Source organism: Leguminivora glycinivorella, chromosome 4 (assembly GCF_023078275.1).
Source record: "Leguminivora glycinivorella isolate SPB_JAAS2020 chromosome 4, LegGlyc_1.1, whole genome shotgun sequence".
Taxonomy (NCBI): domain Eukaryota; kingdom Metazoa; phylum Arthropoda; class Insecta; order Lepidoptera; family Tortricidae; genus Leguminivora; species Leguminivora glycinivorella.
Window position 1 is genome coordinate 788,839 of NC_062974.1, and position 22,437 is coordinate 811,275.

The 22,437-nt window shown below is 34.4% G+C and overlaps 1 protein-coding gene across 3 annotated transcripts in view; it reads right to left on the reverse strand.

The window, feature by feature from the left end:
• The window catches only part of LOC125225472, a 344,251-nt gene that overhangs the window by 17,221 nt on the left and 304,593 nt on the right, over positions 1-22,437 (reverse strand). For all 3 annotated transcript variants that reach the window (XM_048129212.1, XM_048129214.1, XM_048129213.1), the window contains 3 exons: positions 18,220-18,292; positions 13,742-13,909; positions 4,983-5,181 (listed from right to left, as the gene is read on the reverse strand). In XM_048129212.1, the coding sequence (XP_047985169.1) occupies positions 4,983-5,181; positions 13,742-13,909; positions 18,220-18,292 (440 nt within the window). The remainder of the gene's footprint in view (positions 1-4,982; positions 5,182-13,741; positions 13,910-18,219; positions 18,293-22,437) is intronic.

A 22,437-nucleotide genomic window follows, 5' to 3' on the forward strand; every position in this document is an offset into this window, starting at 1 on the left:
TTTTTAGATATATTTTTAGTGCCTTTAAGTAAGACTCATGTAAAAAGTACATAGAATGTATAATGTAATATTCACCTTACAAAAATGTTTATAGTTACGAGTATAGTTTCATAGTTTCGAGTTTGAGGTCAATTGAGACTAGATACAGGTTTCGAAACCAAATGTTTTGTGAACTTCTTAGGCCGGTCGGTTCACATTGAACTTGAAATGATGATCAATAGACTAGTTTTTAGCACGGAAGTTTTTTTTGGGCAAATTATGAACTCATATGTACGTGGTTTATGTTAATAATAATTTTGGACAAATTTTATGCTTTCTGACCGTTTGTGGAGGAACAATTTAAAGAGTGGGCTGTAAAGATGTTTGTAAAATAATTTATCAAAATGTAATTTTGTGTTCACTCATAAAGATTTGTTTTCTTAGTAAATGATTATTTTTATGCAGTTGATGCTGAAATAAGAAAATATATTTAAGTCATTAATTATATTTTAGACTTCTTTTATTCATACCAAAAATCACGCCAGCATCCCAAAAGAGAGCATAACTGCTCTAAAATGTATAAATTGTAAAGTTTTTTTTTTCTATGTAAAAGTAAAATTGTTTGTTTTGTGGGATCAAACGTTTAGCATAACGTATAACAGCAGGTTTTAAAACACATATTTTATCATTGTCTTTCAAAAGTAAAATTCTTGCTATTCCCCGTTTCAGATAATCATGATGTCACATTTAAAATGAAATTTTATCTCATAAGCTATTCTTTATCCAACTTTACGGTCATTAGTTATAAAAAATACAAATCTCAGTAATTAAAACTATTATAAGTGTTTGAAACTAAACCAGATCGTGAGACAATTACATAATTATGATGTTCTGATTAAATCCCAACATACGATAGTTACGATGTATCTTCTCATTACTTATAACATTTTATAACAAATGTGCATTATCTAATATAATTCTTTTTTTTTAAACCATAAATAAAATTACTTGCTACGATGGAGCTAGCTCGCCCAGAAGGTGCCTGCTTACCCTTGATTTGAAGGTATATGAGCTGGGAAATATAGACGCCGACAAGGAATTCCACTTCTTGGCAGAGCGCATAGGAAAACATGTAGCAAAGCGCTTCGTGGTGGAATATCTACCAAGTGAGCGTGGAATCCGGCCGTGCAACTAAATGTCCGATGATAGAATGATGACGGTTTTCTGATAAATCTAGCTCTAAAATAATATAGCTATATCAAAACAAAGGCTAGTAGATTAATTGATTAAAACCGGCCAAGAGCGTGTCGGGCCACGCTCAGTGTAGGGTTCCGTAGTTTTCCGTATTTTTCTCAAAAACTACTGAACCTATCAAGTTCAAAACAATTTTCCTAGAAAGTATTTATAAAGTTCTACTTTTGTGATTTTTTTCATATTTTTTAAACATATGGTTCAAAAGTTAGGGGGGGGACGCACTTTTTTTTCCTTTAGGAGCGATTATTTCCGAAAATGTTAATATTATCAAAAAACAATCTTAGGAAACCCTTATTCATTTTTTAATACCTATCCGACAATATATCACACGTTGGGGTTGGAATGAAAAAAAATATCAGCCCCCACTTTACATGTAGGGGGGGGGGGGGTACCCTAATAAAACATTTTTTTCCATTTTTTATTTTTGTACTTTGTTGGCGTGATTGATATACATATTGGTACCAAATTTCAGCTTTCTAGTGCTAACGGTTACTGAGATTATCCGCGGACGGACGGACGGACGGACGGACGGACGGACGGACGGACGGACGGACGGACGGACGGACGGACGGACGGACGGACGGACGGACGGACGGACGGACGGACGGACGGACGGACGGACGGACGGACGGACGGACGGACGGACGGACAGACATGGCGAAACTATAAGGGTTCCTAGTTGACTACGGAACCCTAAAAAGGAGCTCAAAGTCTGCAATCATAAAAATACTAATATAATATTAGATAAACGCGATAGTAATTTTCACAGAACTAAATCAAGATTTAGTTCTGTGGTAATTTTACTTGTCACCCAGTCTGTTTTTGTTTTACAAGCGTTTTCCGATCATGCTTAATATGCTGAAAAGTTTTAATAGCTTTACGATGAGTATAATTTGTATTACTCATCATCATCATCATCATCCCACGCGGATTACGCGTACCAAGGAAGGTATTAATTGAATTACCTTATAGTTTTTTACACTAATATTGTGGCACTGTAATTTTTGACCTCGATCCATACAGGGTGTAAACCTAATACGGGCGAACCTCTTAACGGTGGTGAGTATAGGACGTATAAAATGTAATTAGATAACTTTTACTTAAAATTGAAATATTTTTTTATCCATACAAATTAATTCGGCCCGCAACGTAATGCAAACACACTCCCGTTAAACGCTCGTTGACAGTTGTCATTGATTGTCATCGCAACCACGTTTACAGTACATTGCTGCTGAGATTATTTTCAAAAATTCATTATGGGGTGAAAATTAAGAGTAAATCAAAAACACCTCTTAATTGATGATAACAATATTGTATTATACGCCTGGTTTCATTTATCGCCCTTATTACGTTTACGCGCTGTATTTGGGTACAAACAAAGTATTTATTTGGTTACTAAGTAATTATTATATTTGTTCCTCATCAATTCGAAATATAAACCTTCAAGTGCCGTAAAAATATTATTATGTTTTTATCGATAAAGTAAATGTGTGTTAAATTTGTACTTAATTGCAAAGTAAATTGCTTAACTAGATTTAGGCGTTTTGCAACTTCTAATTAAATTATTATTTATATTGTGTAGATCATTGAGCTAATAATTAAAAACTTAACACATTAAAATAACTTACATTGAATAATTAACTATTATAATTTGGTTAATTACGATATAAGTGCGAAACATAGGAAAGTCGAAAAGTGTGGAAGTATTTCACCACCCCCTTTCTTCCTGCGGGTGTCGTAGAAGTCGACTGTGGGATATGGGTTAAATTGTGGCGTAGGCGAGAGGCTGGCAACCTGTCACTGCAATGTCACAATTTCGTTTTTTTTCAACCCCTTTTTGCCAAGAGTGGCACTGAAACCAAAATAGTTTCATGTGCTCTGCGTAACCTCTTTATGGGATACCTACCAGGTATGTATGTAATTTGCCAAACTAAAAAATGTCACGTCAAACTGGTTTTAATTACTTTCAATGATAAATGCAAGGTCCAATTGTCGACACATTTCACTGATCATTCGTCAACCTTATTGCGATTGCGTAAAGCTTACTTTAAGTCAGATCTGTTGTTACATAGTAACTACAGCTGTAAGTAAGAATTGGTCTTGTAACTTGGTCTTACCAGAGTTCAGTAAGTATAGGAGACTGACAACTTCCCTATAATATCGCATGTCTTGTTGTCGATGGCGATTCTTATATAAGATATTGTATTTTAACTGAAGTTTAAATCACGTAATTTGCTAACGCTTACTAATTTACAAACCTAATAAAAAAAATCGTAAAGCTCATAATAATCACATAACACCTATTGTTAACTGGTTCTTATTTTTATATGTATTGATTGGGCATGTTAAGATTTGTTTTTTTTTTGTAATTGATTTACTTATACGTTAGATATAAGGATTTACCTTTACCGCATTTAGGGAAGTTTAGTTTTTTCTTCAAAAATTCAATATTTAAATGAAAATTATATGAATGTTAATCCAGCTGGTAATATATCTCTGAAGTAAATTTAATAGTTTCCTTGTAAAGAAGGTATAACCAATATTTTCCGTGGAAAGAAAGATATACAAAGCAGAATTTAACAGTCTTGTTAAATACTACTCTATGGTCATACTAAGCGATATAGAAAGCCGAACGGCCTTGGTACACAAAGGCTACGACAACCGGACCTACTTAACTTGTCAATTCCTATACAATCAACAACCAATGTATCATATTGTCACCGTATTACATTCATAAAGTTGCATGACTTGTGCTGCCGACCGTACGCTGATACTATCGTTACGACCGTGCCATTCAAGATGTCGCGTCAATTTGTCAAATATGAATGACAGTACGAATCAAGGCACGTGTTAATATAAATGACATGTAGTTCGCAAATAATTTCCATATCTAAACGTGTATGTTTGTTGAAATATTATAATGTTTGTAAATGTATAATAAGATATTAAATATTCAATTGAACATTCTAATCTCGGTTTTGATATTATCCGATAATGTTTGTGAATAATTTGTGCAAGTGTTATTTTGAAAGGTTAAAAGTATTGTCAAGATCTCTATTATGATATTATTAACATTAATTGAAATGCAGGCTTTGTGTTAATGCTTTTACATTACACTTTCAATCTAATAGCAACGGTTTGTTTTGACGGATGACGTTTTCTTCTCAAGTTTAGATTATATGATTTAAGTTTTATCAACATTTAGACTTGTATTGTCTTGTCATATCCATAGCGAGACAGTATGCATAATGAGAATTTCAATTCCATCTAGTTCTTTGCAGATGTCAAGGCCAATGCCGATGGAAAGGCACAGTCTTTGAACCGTCAGCTATCTTAACAATTTTTGTCTCACTCTCTCTTTGCCTATTCTTTTTACCCTAACTTACCATTTTATCTCCTTATCTAATGACAGAATAGACTTCCTAGAGCATCAAAATAGGGTGAAGTTGCTCTAGGCCGTTGAAAACCGATATCGCTAAGTTACTGTAGCCTTAATCAGCATCTCCTATTATCGTCTCTGAACTCTTGAACCACTTACCAGGCGGCAGTTTAGACTTCAGCATGTCCATAGCCACAACAATGATGAATTGATGATAAACACCCAGATAGGGCACTCCAGTAAGTCACTCTCAGACTTGACGAAGACAAATAACACTGAGGCACTGATTTTCTATCCGTCAACAGTCTGGGTCATCTAATCCCTCTCTATTTGTATATTAACCTCTTCTTTAGTCTGTTCATTCACTTACCTGGCGGCAATTTAGACTTCAGCATATCCATAGCCACGACGTTGATTATGAGAACCCAGATAGGGCACTCCAGTAAGTCGCTTTCAGACTTGACGAAGCCGATGGCGCTGAGGCACTGAGTTTCAAGCCGCCGGCGGTCTGGGTACGAACGGCGAAGCTCCCGGTTCACGTTTGATTGGAATCTCTTCATGTCAAATAGCTGAAAAGAAAGAATAGTTTTAATCAAGGAAAAAAAACAACTTTAAGCAAACAGAACTCATATGTGTCATTTTCCAGCAAAACGTTCCACTTTGTCGCTTGCCGTAAGGACGCTTTGACCTGGTTACTCGTATAAGGTAATATTGTCCTTATGGTAACCGACAAAGTGGGACGTTTAAACTTCTACACATACTGTATTTATTTTTTACGTAAGATTTTTAGGACTATAAAGAAGCGATGCGTCTTAAACTGAGGATCTATTTTAAATAACAAATGCAATAAATAAGTTTCTGTTCACTAAAAAAAAATATCCGATACATTTCAACAGATATGGTAAAGTGAGCAAAGATAAGTCTAAACAATCAATAAGGAAAAACCCATAGAATTAGAAATCATATATTTTCGTATAAAATAGAACGTAATCTATGGAATCGGTAAAAAAGCGAAGTTCTTACTTTCATAATCAAAGATCGTTATCAGGGTGCACTTTTCGTGGCAAGTGGTACGGTTGGCAAAAAAAAACAAATACATTTAAATATTCAGCGAAGTTCTTACTTTCATAATGTATAGAATAAATACTTTTGTAAATCAATTTAAAAAAGACCCAGTAATAAAGTGCATGAATAATCCCAGTATCTTCATTCACAGTATGGAAGTAGATTTTATAACAACCTTCTTGTATAACGTAGAAAATGTAACACAAAATGTTGGCAATGTAATTTGGCTAAGTAATTATAAATATGTATATACATAATTTGTTAAGTATATGTAGTGTTTTATCTGTATTTGTTTTTTTGCAACAATATCAACTAATTTATTTCCACAAAAAACCGTACCATCTTTAAAATGAATCATAAAGATATTAAATGAATTTCGTAATACGAAAGTGTTACTAATCAAAGATAAAGATCGATTTATTAAAAGCGAACTACCAAAAAACTTGTGTGCTTTTTATCTCAATTAAACATACACATTGATCAAAACTGTTTCTTTGTAGACGAGTCAATCGAAGATTGTATCGAGCTAATATTACATAACAAGACATCGGATGGTAATGAAAAGACAATCGATAAAAACGTCAGCAGCCATTTTGGTCGGTTTAAAATGGACTTTTGTGAAGACGTAGGGTTCAGTATTAACTTTGACGTTGATCATAAATCTCTGTCTAATCATTCTTAAAATGAAATATTTTATGTTTACGAGAAAGACCACATTTTGAGAGTTATGCTGCATATTCTGATAGATATTAATGAGAGCAACTTTAGAGATACCTACTTGTTTCGTTGCATTTATTTTCCTATTAGTTTTAAACATTGTTTGTCGTTGCTGTCTCTCTGTCATCATTTCATCAAATTTTGTAGTCGGAATTGATAGACAATAAAATTTCTTTTACATTTTTGATGTCTCTTGAAAACACCATCTAAAGCTGTGTGAAATATATATTACAAGGTTCAATGAAGATCAATAAGATAAAGTACGAGTATCTAATATAATGAATGCAAAGATATGCAAATCTAGCAGCGACGTGTAGAAGTGTGTAATTCGTATTTAATGTGTTTATGAAGGCACTAAGTGTCTTGTTTGCAAACAAATTGGTTATTATTTAAACTGCCTTTTAACAAAAAATCTGTTTTAAGAAAACTATATTATGTTGAACTTAACAAATTAGACAGATATTATTTGTTATATATTATAGACTTCATAGATCTTAATCTGTCTTCCTCATTTATGATTTTGACAGTAAAGGCTATCTGCTGAAGTCTGTTTTTTATTATAATATAGGTACAATAGAAAAGCAAAAAAATTTGAATTGATTATGCAGGTCTGGTAATTAGTCAGTTTTCCTATTATTAACATTTTTCTTTATACCATTATTTGATTTTCTTCATACCATATTCGCAAAAACTTATCGCAAGACCTACTTGAATAAAATTTTCAGTAAATTTTAAGTTTTGACTACAAAGAACCATCCAAAACAGTCCAGCCTATCCCCAACTCAGAAACCACCTCGTCAGCATTAAAATTGAATGAGCCTTATAAAGTCGTTACACAACTGCCCTGTCACCTGCATCTTATCTCTGAGAGATGCCGACGCACGGTGCACTATGTGCAACGTGGATTGCGGAAGTGATGCTGATGGTACTGATTTTGTTTATGTTTTGAAGATTTAGAGGTCAAGTATTTCTGAGAACGCTGGGATGCTTACTTTTAGTTTGATATTTGACATGTTTGGGGTAAATATACTATTTATATACTAGACAATCAATACTGTGGGGACACAAGGATGCACTTGTCATTATTTTTACGTGAACTAGTTTACACACTAGGGATGCTAATGTTATCATCTACTCGATATGAATTTAGAGTTTATTTAAATTGGTTGTACATAAATATCTTTATTTTTAATATCAAAATATTTGAAACATAGTTATGAAACATTTTTTAAGAATTGCATTTATTTGCACATTATAAAACCACGGATTTCAAAGAGACTTAAGACTTTTTTGTAAGGTACAGCGGGGCAAATCTCGACTGGGGGGCAAATGTAACTGATCCATTTTTTCCATTATTACACTATGATGTTGAGTTCCACATGCATACACTGAACACGCCTACCATAAATAACCGGTGGACACTTTATTTAGTAATGCAAACATTGTAAAACATGGAGAAAATGGATCAGTTACATAAAATGCCCCCAGTCGAGATTTGCCCCGCCGTACCTTAATCGTTTATCAATCAAATGTTCATCAAGGCGTACGTACTAAAAATGCATTACATTTATGATAGCTACAAAGATTTTTTTTTAAATTGTTGAGGTGAAGTGAGTTGCAGTGAACAGTATGATTGAAACAAATACAATATATCATTTCAAAATTGGATGATAATTCGAAGTCAATAAGTTTATCACACAACTTATTGAACATTACGCTCAACTAAGTATTGAAATGATAACTGGTATGCTAGTTCAGTTATTTATTACGAAATTATGTTTAATTGGTTTGTTACTTAGCTGTTATGATGAATCGGGTTTGCGCAATCTCTGGGCAATCATAGTAATGTAAGAAAAAACTGGTCAAAAATGTAATAGAACCAGTTTTGGAAAATTAAGACTTACAGCTACTGAGTTCCTCAATTATATAGTAACAAGGTAATAAAACAGAAATGAGATGAATCAGTTTATTCCAAGTTTTAAACTTTTCTTTTCAGTTTTTTTTCCTAGTATACTGAGAAAAGGACAACCAAATATTTAATTTCATCATAGATGCATGACGTTGAGATTGATTGTTTAATTTCTCTTTTTTTTGTTTTGGCATCACATTTTTGTGTCATGTTTATATTGTAGTTTCACCACAGAATATATAAAAATACAAGTACAGAAGGCTCACTCTCAACAACCTATCAACGGACTGCATGCGACATTGAGTTCTATTGCGCAGCGTGAAGGTTGTCAAACTTTATGGGCCGCAAACTCGCGGCTCGGCTCCTATGTACGTATCTTTGAAGCTACATCAATTCTATCCAAGATAACCTAAATATGTATTTATGAAGTACAGGATTAAAAAAATAAAGTTATTTCCAAAAAGCTAAACAAAGTTGACTATGATAACATTGTCTTATGTCTTAATTTAGAAAACGCGATTTGGTGTGGGAACGTAATTCGCCGGGAAACTCTCAGGGTTGACGCGTTTCAACACGCTGAATTATTGTTTCATTTGTAATCTTATCCCAACTTTATTACAAGTAAATTAAATAAAGAAAGTTATACACCCTGTTTTTATTGAATTCCGTTAACTTTAAGGGAAGGTTATTTAGATCAAATACAATTAATTTCTCTAAGAAACTAGCGTCTTAACTCTTATGGTTATCGAGTTATTAAAAAAATAAAGATAATTACTGAACACGTGTGTGACAGCCTTTACCAATTTCTAATGTTATTTGTTTTGACATGTGCCGTCAATCACTTGACACTAACTTGAATGTTATTCTTAAGGGTCTCTCACACTAATAAATTCATTTATTATATATGAAAAGTTTTTTTGCGAATTTAACTAAAAGTGATATACAGGGTGGTTCGTGATAATGAACCTAGCTACGTGTCGAATTTAACGGAAAACAAAAAAAAACACGGTGTATATTGTAAATCATGTAACTGGCTAATAGTAGAAAATTAGTTTGATCCAGTTGTAAACAATATCTAGTTAACAGATCTATAGCAGGAAATAAAGCACTGGTCAAAAGTTATCAAACAAATCTATACCAATGTAACAGATTAGTATAATTCTCTCAAACCACAGACAATAGAACTGTTTGAGTTAGCTTTCGTTGCTCACAAGAAAATAAAACGAGAAGCCGAATAAGTGAGGCAATGACCATTCTTTTCATACTTAATGGTGCTATCTTTTCGCATTGTTCGCGTTACGTAAATCCTGAGAGTTAATGGGGTATGAATTACTAATGAATTTGCTCTTCCCTATTGTACCATTGTTTTAAATCATTTATCCCGATAAAACCGAAGGCATATAACACGGAATGACGAAAACGATGGTAATCTACTAAGGAAGGTAGAGGTTGATGGTTGTGCAATAGAAACATCAACTAAAAAGAAATTATGTAGCAATGTCATGGCCAACGAATTCTGAATCGTGTCGGACGCAGGGGCGGTCGTGATGCACCGCAAATGACTCGGCCACAATGCAACGCATTAGAGTAATGTTCTGCCTCTTTAATTTTTTTCTCTGATTATTGTCTTTAGGAATTATGAAACATAAAGACATTAGGCGTGTACTGTAGCAATCCAGCAATTATAACATTGTGGGAATTTACTTATCCAATCATCATCATCCTCCTTGTGTTATCCCTTAAATTGGCAAGAGTAAAAAATGTCAAAAACGAGTGAGATAGTATAATACCTTTATTTAGTAGTGTCTTAGGGTCTACAGAAAAATATTAAAAAAAATCCAGCATTAATAGTTTTTCAGAAAATCTATGTACATCACCATGCACGTTGCCAATTTCGTGGCAATAGAGCTACTTTCTGGTATGTACATGCTAGTTACCGCTGCCAAGAAGGTAGTAAATTATTTTGTATAAAAATAAAAGGAAAATTATAGAAAAAATATTTTTTTTCTCATCATTAAATTTTTTCGTTTCTCCTACAACGTCAAAACAAAGAGGCATATTGTATTTGGTGCAGTAAACTTAGCCCTTGCAATATCTGCAGCGAACATTTTTCTGTCCACTCTCAGGAAATAAGTAGTAGTAGATTGTGTTACAAGGGAACAAAATAATTTTGTTACCATGTGACACATACTGATTTTCACATCACCTGTGAGGAAATCCTAAGATAAGTTCTTAATCGACAATTTTTTGTACATTAGGTATATTATATGTGCTTACACGTTTTGTGCGCTAATATTTTATACTGGCAACATAAAGTCCTTAAACAGAAAATTTTCACTTTGCTCCCTCCTAACAGGGAAGAAAAGTACCCTTTCCGAATGGGTGATACAATGAAAATGTCCTATGTTGTAGAACCTAACACTATTCGTCGAACCTTACTGTTGCCTCGAAATATAAATTAGCTCAGGACACGTAAAGAAATTGTCAACGTATACAAATAAGTACATTAACAGTTTTTTTGTATACTTTTGCAAAAAACAATTACTATTTTACTACCTAAGGTAGTTGAGTTTCCGATTCGTTAAAACTGTATGCAAATAGTTACAAACAAAGAAGGAAAATTCTTCCCTTGCCCCTGGTTGCGAAGCATAGTTGCGATGACAACCGAAAGGGTATCCAGCATACATTACGAAATAAAAATAAGCCCCAATAATACTCCAGTCTTTACGAAGTTCTTACATACTCATTTTTGATGTTAATGCTATATCTTTACAACCTTTATAAGGTATCATCATTCTTATCTGTCGAATCTACATCTCTAACTTGCATTCAAAGTATTTGTAATTCAGCTTCTGATTTTATTGATGGAGGTGAATGATCAATTGTAGATGGAGTGGCTATGGATTGAACAGACTTTAATGTGGGCAGTGCATCATAATTAACTGTAGATGAAGAGGGTAGAACTTCCTGCATTATGGATGAAAGAGAAGTAACGTGCATGCTAACAGAAATAATCGTGCTTCATGATATTTGTCAATTGTCAACCTAATCTCAGACTGACAAGACAAGTAGTCTAGCAAAATTTCATTTGATGTAATCGATCCAAGGAAGAATTTTAAGAAACTGGATCAGGGCTATTCTCAGAATCTTGTTGGTGCAGACCAGAAAAATCATCACTTCATCAGACCATGCATTTTCTACGGGCATCAAAGCCAATCTTATGCGATCGACTCTGACCCTCCAGCTAAAGAAAGATATAAACAAGTTAATTAAATGAATAAATTAACATAGTGAACGTAAAATTGTTACATTTCAATCAAAAAAAAAGTTTCAGGTAATCTACCGAGTAGTTGGCAACGTACACGGTGGTTACCGTTGTTCAATATAGGTACTTCACCACCAACTTGGCAACGGTAACCGTGGTGTACATTCCAATTTATCCACGATTATCGTTTTTAACATGCTTTACGCAAACAAAATGACTATTTTTTCGTATTCTTCAACTATTTTATTAAAAAGATCAAAACATAAAAATCACCACTTGCATACAAAAAAGTTGTGAAACTTTAATAAAACTTTCCCGAGGTACTGACAGGCGTCGCCGCGTCGAACTTATTTTTGACAAAAACGTTAATTTTAAATTTGAGCCATACCAAATATTTTTTTTACCATTTAAAATGAAATTATTTATTCGTTTTTGGTAAAAAAAGTTTTAGAAATGTAATATATTAATGACAGGAATTTTCACTACGCAACGTACACGGTAGTGCACAGTGCCAATTTAAGGGATGTAGCAATGTCATGGCCAACGAATTCTGAATCGTGTCGGACGCAGGGGCGGTCGTGATGCACCGCAAATGACTCGGCCACAATGCAACGCATTAGAGTAATGTTCTGCCTCTTTAATTTTTTTCTCTGATTATTGTCTTTAGGAATTATGAAACATAAAGACATTAGGCGTGTACTGTAGCAATCCAGCAATTATAACATTGTGGGAATTTACTTATCCAATCATCATCATCCTCCTTGTGTTATGTAGACACTAGTTTTACGAAAGCGACTGTCATCTGACGTTCCAACCCGAACGGTAACTAGGCCTTATTAGGATTAGTCCAGTTTCCTCCCTGTTTTCCTTCACCGAAAAGCGACTGGCAAATATCAAATGACATTTCGCACATAAGTTCCGAAAACCTCATTGGTACGAGCCGAGGTTCGAACCCGCGACCTCCGGATTGAAAGCCGTTGAATTTTCTTATCCAATAAAGGCGAACAATAAATATGGAAATGTTAATGTGGCAATATGTAAAGAAGCGTCCTTATAAGTAGTTTAAATTATGTAGGCAGCCATGAAATTAATCGATAGTTTCGACATGTTACTTCGTAAACGCTTCCATCTCGAAGGAAACTATTGCTGGTACAAACACCTCTTCGATATTTGTACATAATAGAAAATTAAGACTATGCAACTTTGAAATAAGTCTTGTTACCAAAGAAATAAAGACAATTTCAAAAATGATTAAAAAGATATAATTTTGCGTCGCTCAAAATTGTTAGTAGTTGAAGGGTAATGGTAAATGTAGGGCATATGATTAGACTCATCGATAGATGAAAATATCGATCGCTACTGATCGCAGTGATTAGGTGCAGCTGCAGTAATATCGACTGAGGCCCGTGACTAATGGGAAACTAATGGGATTTTCAACAGAATTATGTCCTGTAATTATACTTTTTATTGGATTTTGAATGTAAGGTTGCGTTCTATGATGCAAGATTTGATACAAGAATGTAGCTTCTGAATACCTACTACCAATAATGTACGTATATTGGGTCCTAAAATGTTTTCAATATAATTTACGAAAAATAATTTATGTGGGAAGGGATCCAAAGTCGGCTTTGGTTTCAATATTGCCATTTTTCGATTCAAAGGCACGTACTTATCTTCAGAGTACGGACGGAGAGTACCAAAGGCTGACTAGACCGTATATAAAGTGGTTCTGAACGAAAAGTTTCCTCGTACAACGAATCAGCATTGCGATACAGCAAGAAAATTGAGATAGGAGGCAAACGAGCAGACAGGTCGACTGATGGTAAGCGATCACTACCGCCCATGGACACCCGAAACACCAGAGGTGTTGTAGATGCGTTACCGGCCTTTAAAATGGATGTACGCTCTTTTCTTGAAGGTCGTATCGGTCCGGAAATACCGCAGGCGACAATTCATTCCACAGTTTACCTACTTATAATTCAAGTCCAAGGAGTCACAAGACCCCGGTAGGCCTAAGAGGCGATGGCTGGACGTCGTGACAGTGGACATGCGAGAGAACAATTTCACACGTAAGGATTCCGAAGACCGGGCGAAGTGGAGAAGACAGCAGGAAAGCGGACCCTGGCGATAAGCCGGGAGAACGCTAGGTCGAAGAAGAAGAAGAATGTCTCACCTTGAATATTTTCTCCTGTTCAAGCGCATATCCTGGCAGCTTGACTATGTCTTGTCCAATGGCGGTCTCCTCGTTGCTGGTGGCTGCGGTACTCTTCACGAAAACACTACTCTTTGAATAGCGTCTGATGAGTATGTTGCCCGCGTCGTCCATTTTTATTTTTACTCCCTGTGGACAAATTTCATGGTTAATGGGAGCAGATAGATAGAACTTTCTTGATATCAAAATATTGGTGCATTGGGATAATTTAGAATCACAGAAATGCTCGGTTAGTTTCGAAAGCCCAATCTTGATATGATGGTAATAATGATGATTTTTATGTGACTTTCGAAATTAGAAGACTTTCGAAATTATCCGAATGCACCCTTCACCTTTTGCACCGAAAAATTAGAAAAGGTCTATTAACACAAGGAATAATTTTCGATTGCAATGACGTTTTGTCTGTGTATGGCAAAATGTTATTGACAACCTAAAAAAACTATAAAAATATTATGGTACCTAGTAAAAATAAATTATATTTGTTGTAGATTGAGAAAAGCAATTTTTTGATATATTTCTAATCGCTATTCTTAAATGTTTGAATTCTTGACATATATGAATAATTTGAGTGTATGGATTTGAACTGTGACTCAAACTTTAGATATTAGTAAAAACTATAAAGAGCTTATGCGACGAAGACAATGTTTACATTTGCGTCCGTCCTATAATTAATCATCAATTCTATAAAAAAGCTCTATAGTTTGTTGTCTTCTCCGTTACCATCGATGACATCACAATCAACTCTTATCACGCCATCATCAAATAAATCAAGGTCAACCGATGCTTCGGTTTCATTACCTTAACGCTTATCATCTTTTGATTTATTACTTTTAGGTTCAACAATAGAACATATTCTAATAATCTCTTGACCTATGACATCAGCTGGGTCTCACGTTGGCTACGGCATGTCAAGTAAATCATTGTTAAGAATATTCACATTTTGAGAACTGTTTAGACAATGCACGGAAAAGATTTTGTTTTCAAATTAATAACCTACTAAGGAACTGACAATAAATCTCGCATTTGATATCTGGCAATGAGAGTCATTAAATATTCAGATTAGATGATTTATTGTTTTAGTTTATATCAATTTGTAGATTGATATGTTTTATATCTTCATTAGCATTTTAAAAATATCACCTTACAATCGATATTTTTTACCCTTCATTTTAGCTGTATTATTAAACCTCATTTTATCTTTATCAATCACTCAGATCTCTTCAACATAACATATCCCTTTTTAAACATGTAATTCATCAACTAATTGTTCAACGTCAAAACTAATTTAACTGATGTTTGCAATAAATGAGTGATTAGCATAGCTTCAAAGGCTATGAGCGTTATCGATTGGCTTTGCACATCCGCCATATGCAAGTGCAAAATTGCCGGCAGTGTTTTAGGAAGTGGAGCAACATTGCACTTCTGTGCATATAGTGCACACAGCTAAATCCCCTGACTACTGATGAACCTTTTCTCTTGTAATAAGCTGCACTTATTGTACAGGACGTCAGTTTGACGAAACCTGATTTAATTGTCGCGGCAGTTTCGAATACCAGACGGGCACCCGTGCGTTTATAATCGATTCATTCGAGTTGTTACAATTTAATTAATTGGATTTTTAACTACTTTATTAGATATTTGTGGCAGGTTTGAGTGATCTTAAACTAATTTATGACGGGTCACCCAAAATATATTACTTGACCTTTCTAGTCCTACAAGCTTCCGTCTATACCAAAAATGTTAAGCTTTTGTCTTAATTTTTTTTTAAATAAAATAGACGCCGAGATGTTCATACCTAGACGACATGTAAATAATATGTATTATTAACAACAGCAGTTCTGTTGTAATTTAAAGCGCAGTTCTCTGAACTACAGATTAAGTAACCAAACAAATAAAAATAAAAAAATGTTTTAGAGGTCACTTCAAACCTACGCAAGACTTTTTCTAAATAAGAACGGATTACTTCTAAATAGGTCATTTGACTCAAGAACACCAACATTAGATACGGACAATAACATTCCCCAGCTTCTGGCCTTACGTTTAATGTTTGGTGAATCTAATTTAAACGAATTAATCATAAGACAAAACTATTTGTTTATCTGAGTCATGTACAGCCAAATTGTATATCTATACAATCTAAATTTGCTGGGATAAGTTAAAAGATCGTATCTCCTTACAGGTCTCTTAGTGAACACAGCGTTTTAGATTAGTATCTGTTTAAAAGCTCGATTCCAAATCAATATTTGCCAAGGTAAGACCTTGTCTTAGACAGCTCAGCTCGTTATCATTTTCATTTGAATGTCAAAATGCATTGGATCCTATTGTTAGGAACATTTCGTAACATGATTCTTGATCATCGTTTCCTGTTGTCTAATATATTTTCAATCACTGTCGTGTTAGTTTGATCCTTAAAAGGATTTTTATGTGTTCTTCATTTTAATTTTAGCTTGGATGTTTTTGCTACATATCCTTATTTGAATGTTGTCTACATCGTAAGTACCTATGTCTAATTTTGCGTCTTTTGTTAGCCTCTATCTGATGCAGTTTTTATTTAAAAATGTATGCAATATTGGTACGGAATTTTCGGATTCAAGATAAAGCTTCCAAGTCACTATTTTTGATGCGTTTTAAAGGTCTTCTTTCTAGGCTTCTATTTAGGCACTAATAGTATTCTTTCTAGACACTGAAATATGCTGCTTTAATTTTGTCACAAGATTATGAAGATTCTTTTTTTCTTGATTAGAAGGCATATTAACCCTGATCGCAAAAATATCTCGATTGTTCAGTAGAATCATCATCATCCTCCTGGCGTTATCGGCCGTTCGGCATTCGGCAGTTTCGGCACGGCTCATGGGAGCCTGGAGTTGGGAAACTAGGTCTTATCGATTGTTAGTAGAATAAAGGTCTGTATTCCTCTTTTAGTTAAACTATAGCTTAACTTCTCTGAAACACTTGTGCAGTTAATTTGGCAAGATAACCCATATGTAACATGTAACTCGGAATTAACTGTATCACCAACTTTTTCCCATCAACCGCTGTCGCGCTTCTATTATGGCATGCGCTTGCGATGATGCAACCCTTTATGTAGTAATTGTTTCCGACGTGTCGTATTACAACATTATCTACGCGTTTGCTCTTAATGCTTGGGTGTTGTTTAATGACCGGTCTTCTAATGTTGTTCAATTAAAGAAAAAAAGATTTGAAATGGGAACAAATGGAGCAAACCGGATGCATATTCATTCAGATTATAGAGAGATTAAACCTCAGCGTAGAATTTTCAGTGATAAGTAAAGTTGTGGAAGTGTCAACGTCGGAAAGTTTTCGAACCTATTCAAAACTTTCACAGACAAAAGTTTCGAAAACTTGTCAAGTTTTTATACGGAAAAGAAAATTTATCTTCACATTTAAGTATCTTTAATTACTTGTGAAATTGTTGTGTTAAAACTTGCTTAAGGTACTTCTCGACACGCTAATAATGCCCCACAGACGACATCCTTCTGCCACATTTATTGACAATGACTTAACACTTTCGCTACCAAGAACCCGACTGTCGGGTTTGAAAGTAGCCGATTACATGTAGCGAAAATGTCGTAGCGCCGCGTAGAGCCCGGTTTCGAAAGTGTTAAGTATATGTTTGAAAGTAGAATCTGCTAATACGAGCACTGATGCTTTATCTAAAATCGTAGTTTCTTATAAAACGGTTACATTTTTTCTTAGTCTGACGTCATTGTATATTTACTAATTTTAGGGTTAACAAAAAAGGTTCAGACGCGGTTAGAACCGATCGGTCATATCCGTTTTTAGCGTAGGTGTCACGGATGACGGCTAATGATGAGCCAAGAACCTGATTATTCATTGTAACGGAAATATTCATGTAAGTATTGTAAATAAGATGTGATTAAAATATAAACTATGATTTATCGTCTATGGTCAATAATTAAAGAGTGAGTACATATGTAGTTACTAAGAGTAGTTTTTATATCAGTTTATATTTTATGTGGCGCTTAATTTCAACTCAAGCTAAATAAATGATGATAAGTTGTTAGAGTTAGTTGTTAGAGTCTGGCTAGCCAAATATTGTTGACAGATATTTCCTTGTGGTATCACCAATGGCTGTAGAATGAGTTCCTTTCCTATGTTTTCTTTGGGACTACAATGTGATGTACTTCCAAAAGATGTGGTTGCAAGCCTCCATACCACCGTCACAGTTTATCTTCAGGAGAACCGTAAACTTGCGTGCCACAGGTGTAGTAAACAAAAAAACCTTTCCTAGTTACGACTAACAGTACAAACAACATAAATATTATTGTCATTTGAAACTACATACCTTACCTGTAACGTCTTGTTATTGATCGATCGAAAGTATTCATGTTTTGATTTAAATATCAATGTATCCTCTATCTAGAAGCCAAAAAAGTTTTTCAATAATTGATTCTTACCTGTCCTATATGTCTTTTTAATTCTTCTGTCTTCTGGTCTCTGTGAGGATTGTCGAAACCGCAAAGGCCGATTCTGTAAAAAAGGAAAACAAACATGAGCAAATAATAAAAAATGTCAATAGTTTTAAAATCTACATCATTCTTATCACGTAGGTATTCAATATCAATATCTTCAATCTGACTATTTTATGTGTTGGTCGCTCGCCAAGATATTTTTATAAAGTGTAAAAACCCATTTTTATTACCATTATTGTTTTATTCAAAGGTTTTACATACCATAATGTTTATATTTGTCGTTGAATCATTTGTATACGTATTTTCCGTTAGACACTTAAATCTAGTTCGACATTTGGTTCTCATGTAACAAATAGTCGAATGACGGCATAGGAATTCGCTCACATTAGTATTTCGTTGGCGTTTAACATAATTAAAACCAAAAAGGGTGTATCTTTAGAACACTTCGATAGCCTCTTGTGACGTTTTTAATTTAAAGGAGCTATAGGAATATTGTTTTCTTAAAACCGTTCCTTGGCATTGGTCTGAGAACGACATTGAAATTCAACTCAAGTACGTTCTTCTGGTAATGCCTGCAGATGGCTCTTTTCTACTGTCTGCGGTCACTAATGTTACTTAGCAGTTTTCTATTCAGTGGAAGTCCTCTTTAAATGATTTCTTTCGAAAGTAATTTCACATGACAGTTCTGCTTTTAGAATTTAGAATACTAACAGCAAAGACATATATCTCTGTATAGATAGATAAAGTAAAAAAGATTATCTCGGAACCATCAACATAAAATGGTCGTCTAGATGGCGCTACATCCATGGTTGATTCTCGGCAAGATGGCGCTAATATTAATAATTGATAACTTTAACACATATCAAGTTAATAATGTGGGCCAAATATATATCAAAAACTGAGATTCAAAATTTTAATCCTGTGTACGGAGGACGTTGGGAAGGATGTGAATCAAACAAACATTAGGCTCTAACTGAACTGTATTGGGTACAAGGCATGGTTATATAGAGTACATAAGGTTGAGTATACAATGAATATATGTCTTACCACTACACCTCCCATGGGGAAGGGAAAAAAAAAAAAGAAATACAATTCCTTTTTTTTTTTTATACGAGTCTTAGATTTAATTACTTAATTACCTAGTAAAGTTATTTTGACATTAATGTATTCTTTCTTAGTTACAATTGGTCACGGTACATTTTTGTACGATTTTTGTGTATGACATCAAGTCTTCCATCTTTCGTTATTTGAACATTAGGAGAGATATCTTTTACTACTTTAAATGGTCCGGAATACAGCGCATCCAATTTTGTCCCTGTTTCATTTTTTACTAGTACTAAATCACCTGTTTTATATGTTATAGGATTTACATATGAATCATACTTTGTCTTTCTTATATTCTTACTTAAAAGTAAATTTTCTCGTGCTTCGCTTTGTGACAATTGCAAACGGTATTTTAATTCGCAGGGATAATTGTCAAAATTGTAAAGGGGCTCAACGTTTGATGTAATGTTACTAGGAAGTGAGCATATTTTTCCAAAAACTAATTCGTAAGGGGTAAACTTCGTTTCAGAGTGTACTGCCGTATTATAGGCAAAACACCAGAAGGGCAGCCACTGGCTCCAAGTTTCTGGGTGATTTTCGGTTTGTATCCGGAGAAAAGACTTCAAATGTTTATGTGTTACCTCAAGTGCGCCAATTGACTGGTGGTGGTATGCTGTCGAGGACAACTTCTTAATCTCTAGCAACTTACATGTTTCTTGGAATATAGTCGACATGAATTCTTGACCTCTGTCTGTGGCTATTTCCTTTGGTACACCGTATCTAAGAATAAAATTACAAACTAGGGCTTTTGCAACTTCTGTCGCCTGTTTTGTGTATAATGGAATTGCCTCAATATATTTCGTCAGTTCACATTGCAGTGTTAGTATGTATGAGTACCTATTATCGTCTGTTTCTAACGGTCCCACTAAATCGAGGTAAACCTTTTGAAAAGATGTTTCAGCTGTAGTAGTCAGTGACATAGGTTCTTTTACTGGCAAGGAATACTTATTACGTTGGCATTGATCGCATTTTGCTACGAATTTTTTTACGTCGTTATCAATGCCGGGCCAGTAGTAATATTTTTTGATCTTATTAATCATTCTCTTTACACCCGCGTGTCCACTGCTGGGCAAAAGGTGGAAGTCATTGATAATGACACGTTGGTCATCTTTATCAAATACCTTTGTTACATTATTTAGAACACATAGCCTAAGCCCTGAATTATGTTCAGTTTTGGTCATTTCCTCTGCCAGTTTTTTAATAAAAATATCGTTGTCATTATTTTTAACTATACACAATTGACTTATGTTTTCTTTCATACACATTTCATTTAATTCCTTCACAAACTCCGCTCGCGTTATTAGCGGTAATGAGTTGTAGTGCTTTATGTAAATGGTTTGTTTATGGCGAACATAACATAATGTTTTACTTTCATTGGTAATTATACCTTTTTTCCTCATATTTTCTATGCCTATAGCGTCACTGAAAACTAACTCTACCGATTGTTTTGGCTTAAAATGAGTACTTACTACTTTTTGATTCATGCTATCAGACCTAACATTAGCGTGCACTATATCTGACGGTGGACACATATTTGCCAACTTACGTGCCTGTGCCCTTGTCATGACGTGAATGTCATGAAATTCTTTTAATTGTTCGGATGTTACAGTAATACGAGACAACGCGTCCGCAGCCGCATTATTTGTGCCCTTTACATATTCAACTTCGAAGTCATATTCTTCTAAAACCATTCTGAATTTCATTAATCTACTAGATGGGTCTCTTAGATTAAACAGATAGATTAACGGTTTATGGTCTGTTTTTATTTTGAAAGCTCGTCCGTACAAATATGGACGGAAGTGTTTGATTGCCCATACTATAGCCAAAAGCTCTTTTTCTATAACCGGATAATTTTTTCTGCTGGATTTAAAGTCCTACTTGCAAAAGCTACTGGTCGTCCATTTTTGTTCGACAATATAGCACCGATCGCTTTATTAGACGCATCGGTTTGCACTATAAACTGATTTTCTTCTGTTAAATTTGGATAATCAAGAACTGGTGGAGTTACTATATGTTCTTTCAATGAATCAAATGATTTCTGGCAATCGTTATCCCAAATAAATGGTGTATTTTTCTTACACAAAGCATTCAAAGGCTGCGCTATGGCTGCAAAATTATAAACAAATTTCCTGTAGTAGTTAGTGAAAGCTACAAATCTCTTAACCTCTTCTGTATTTTGTGGGCGCGGATAATTTTTCACCACATTTATTTTTTCTGGATCTGGTAATATTCCTTCGTTTGAAATGACGTGACCTAAGTAAAGTATTTTCTTTTTTAGAAAATCGCATTTTACTGGATTCAATTTTAATTTAACCTCCCGCAATCTTTCGAATACACTCTGCAAATTTTTGTTATGACTTTCTAAATTTCTACCAAATATAATTAAGTCATCGAGGTAAATTAAGCATTTTTCATAATTTAGTCCAGCTAAGGCGATATTCATCATACGCGAGAAGGAACTGGGGCTAGATTTTAATCCTTGTGGCATACGAGTCATTTGATATTCCCCTGAGGCGAATGCTGTTAACTTTCTACTATTTTTCTCAAGATCAACATTGTAGTAACCCTGATATAAATCTAAATGGGTGAAATATATGCTTCCAGATAATGATTCCAAGATTTCAGTAATATTCGGCAGTGGAAATTTGTCATCTTCAATAGTATTATTCAGTTTTCTATAGTCTACTACTAGACGCCACTGTTTTTTGCCGTTTTCGTCCAACTTCTTAGGGACTAATAATATTGGGCTAGACCATTCGCTTTTACTGGGTTCTATTATACCTTCTTCAAGCATTTTATCTAATTGACGCCTAACTTCTGCCCTTTGAGAAAATGGTAACCTATAAGGCTTTGTGAATATTGGCTGGGTATTTGGTTTCAAAGTAATGGAGTGTTGATATATGTCTGTGGTAGTTAGAGAGTCTCCAGGTAAATGGAAAATATCCGCATATTTTGCACATATACTCTCGATTGTCAATTGTTCTTCTTTATTGAGGTGGCTTAGCTTTAGTTTTTCAAATAAATGTTTAACTCTATCAGCATTTTTTGTTACGTTACCAAAAGCGCATAAATCGTAGCCATTAAGGTTATGAATCGTGG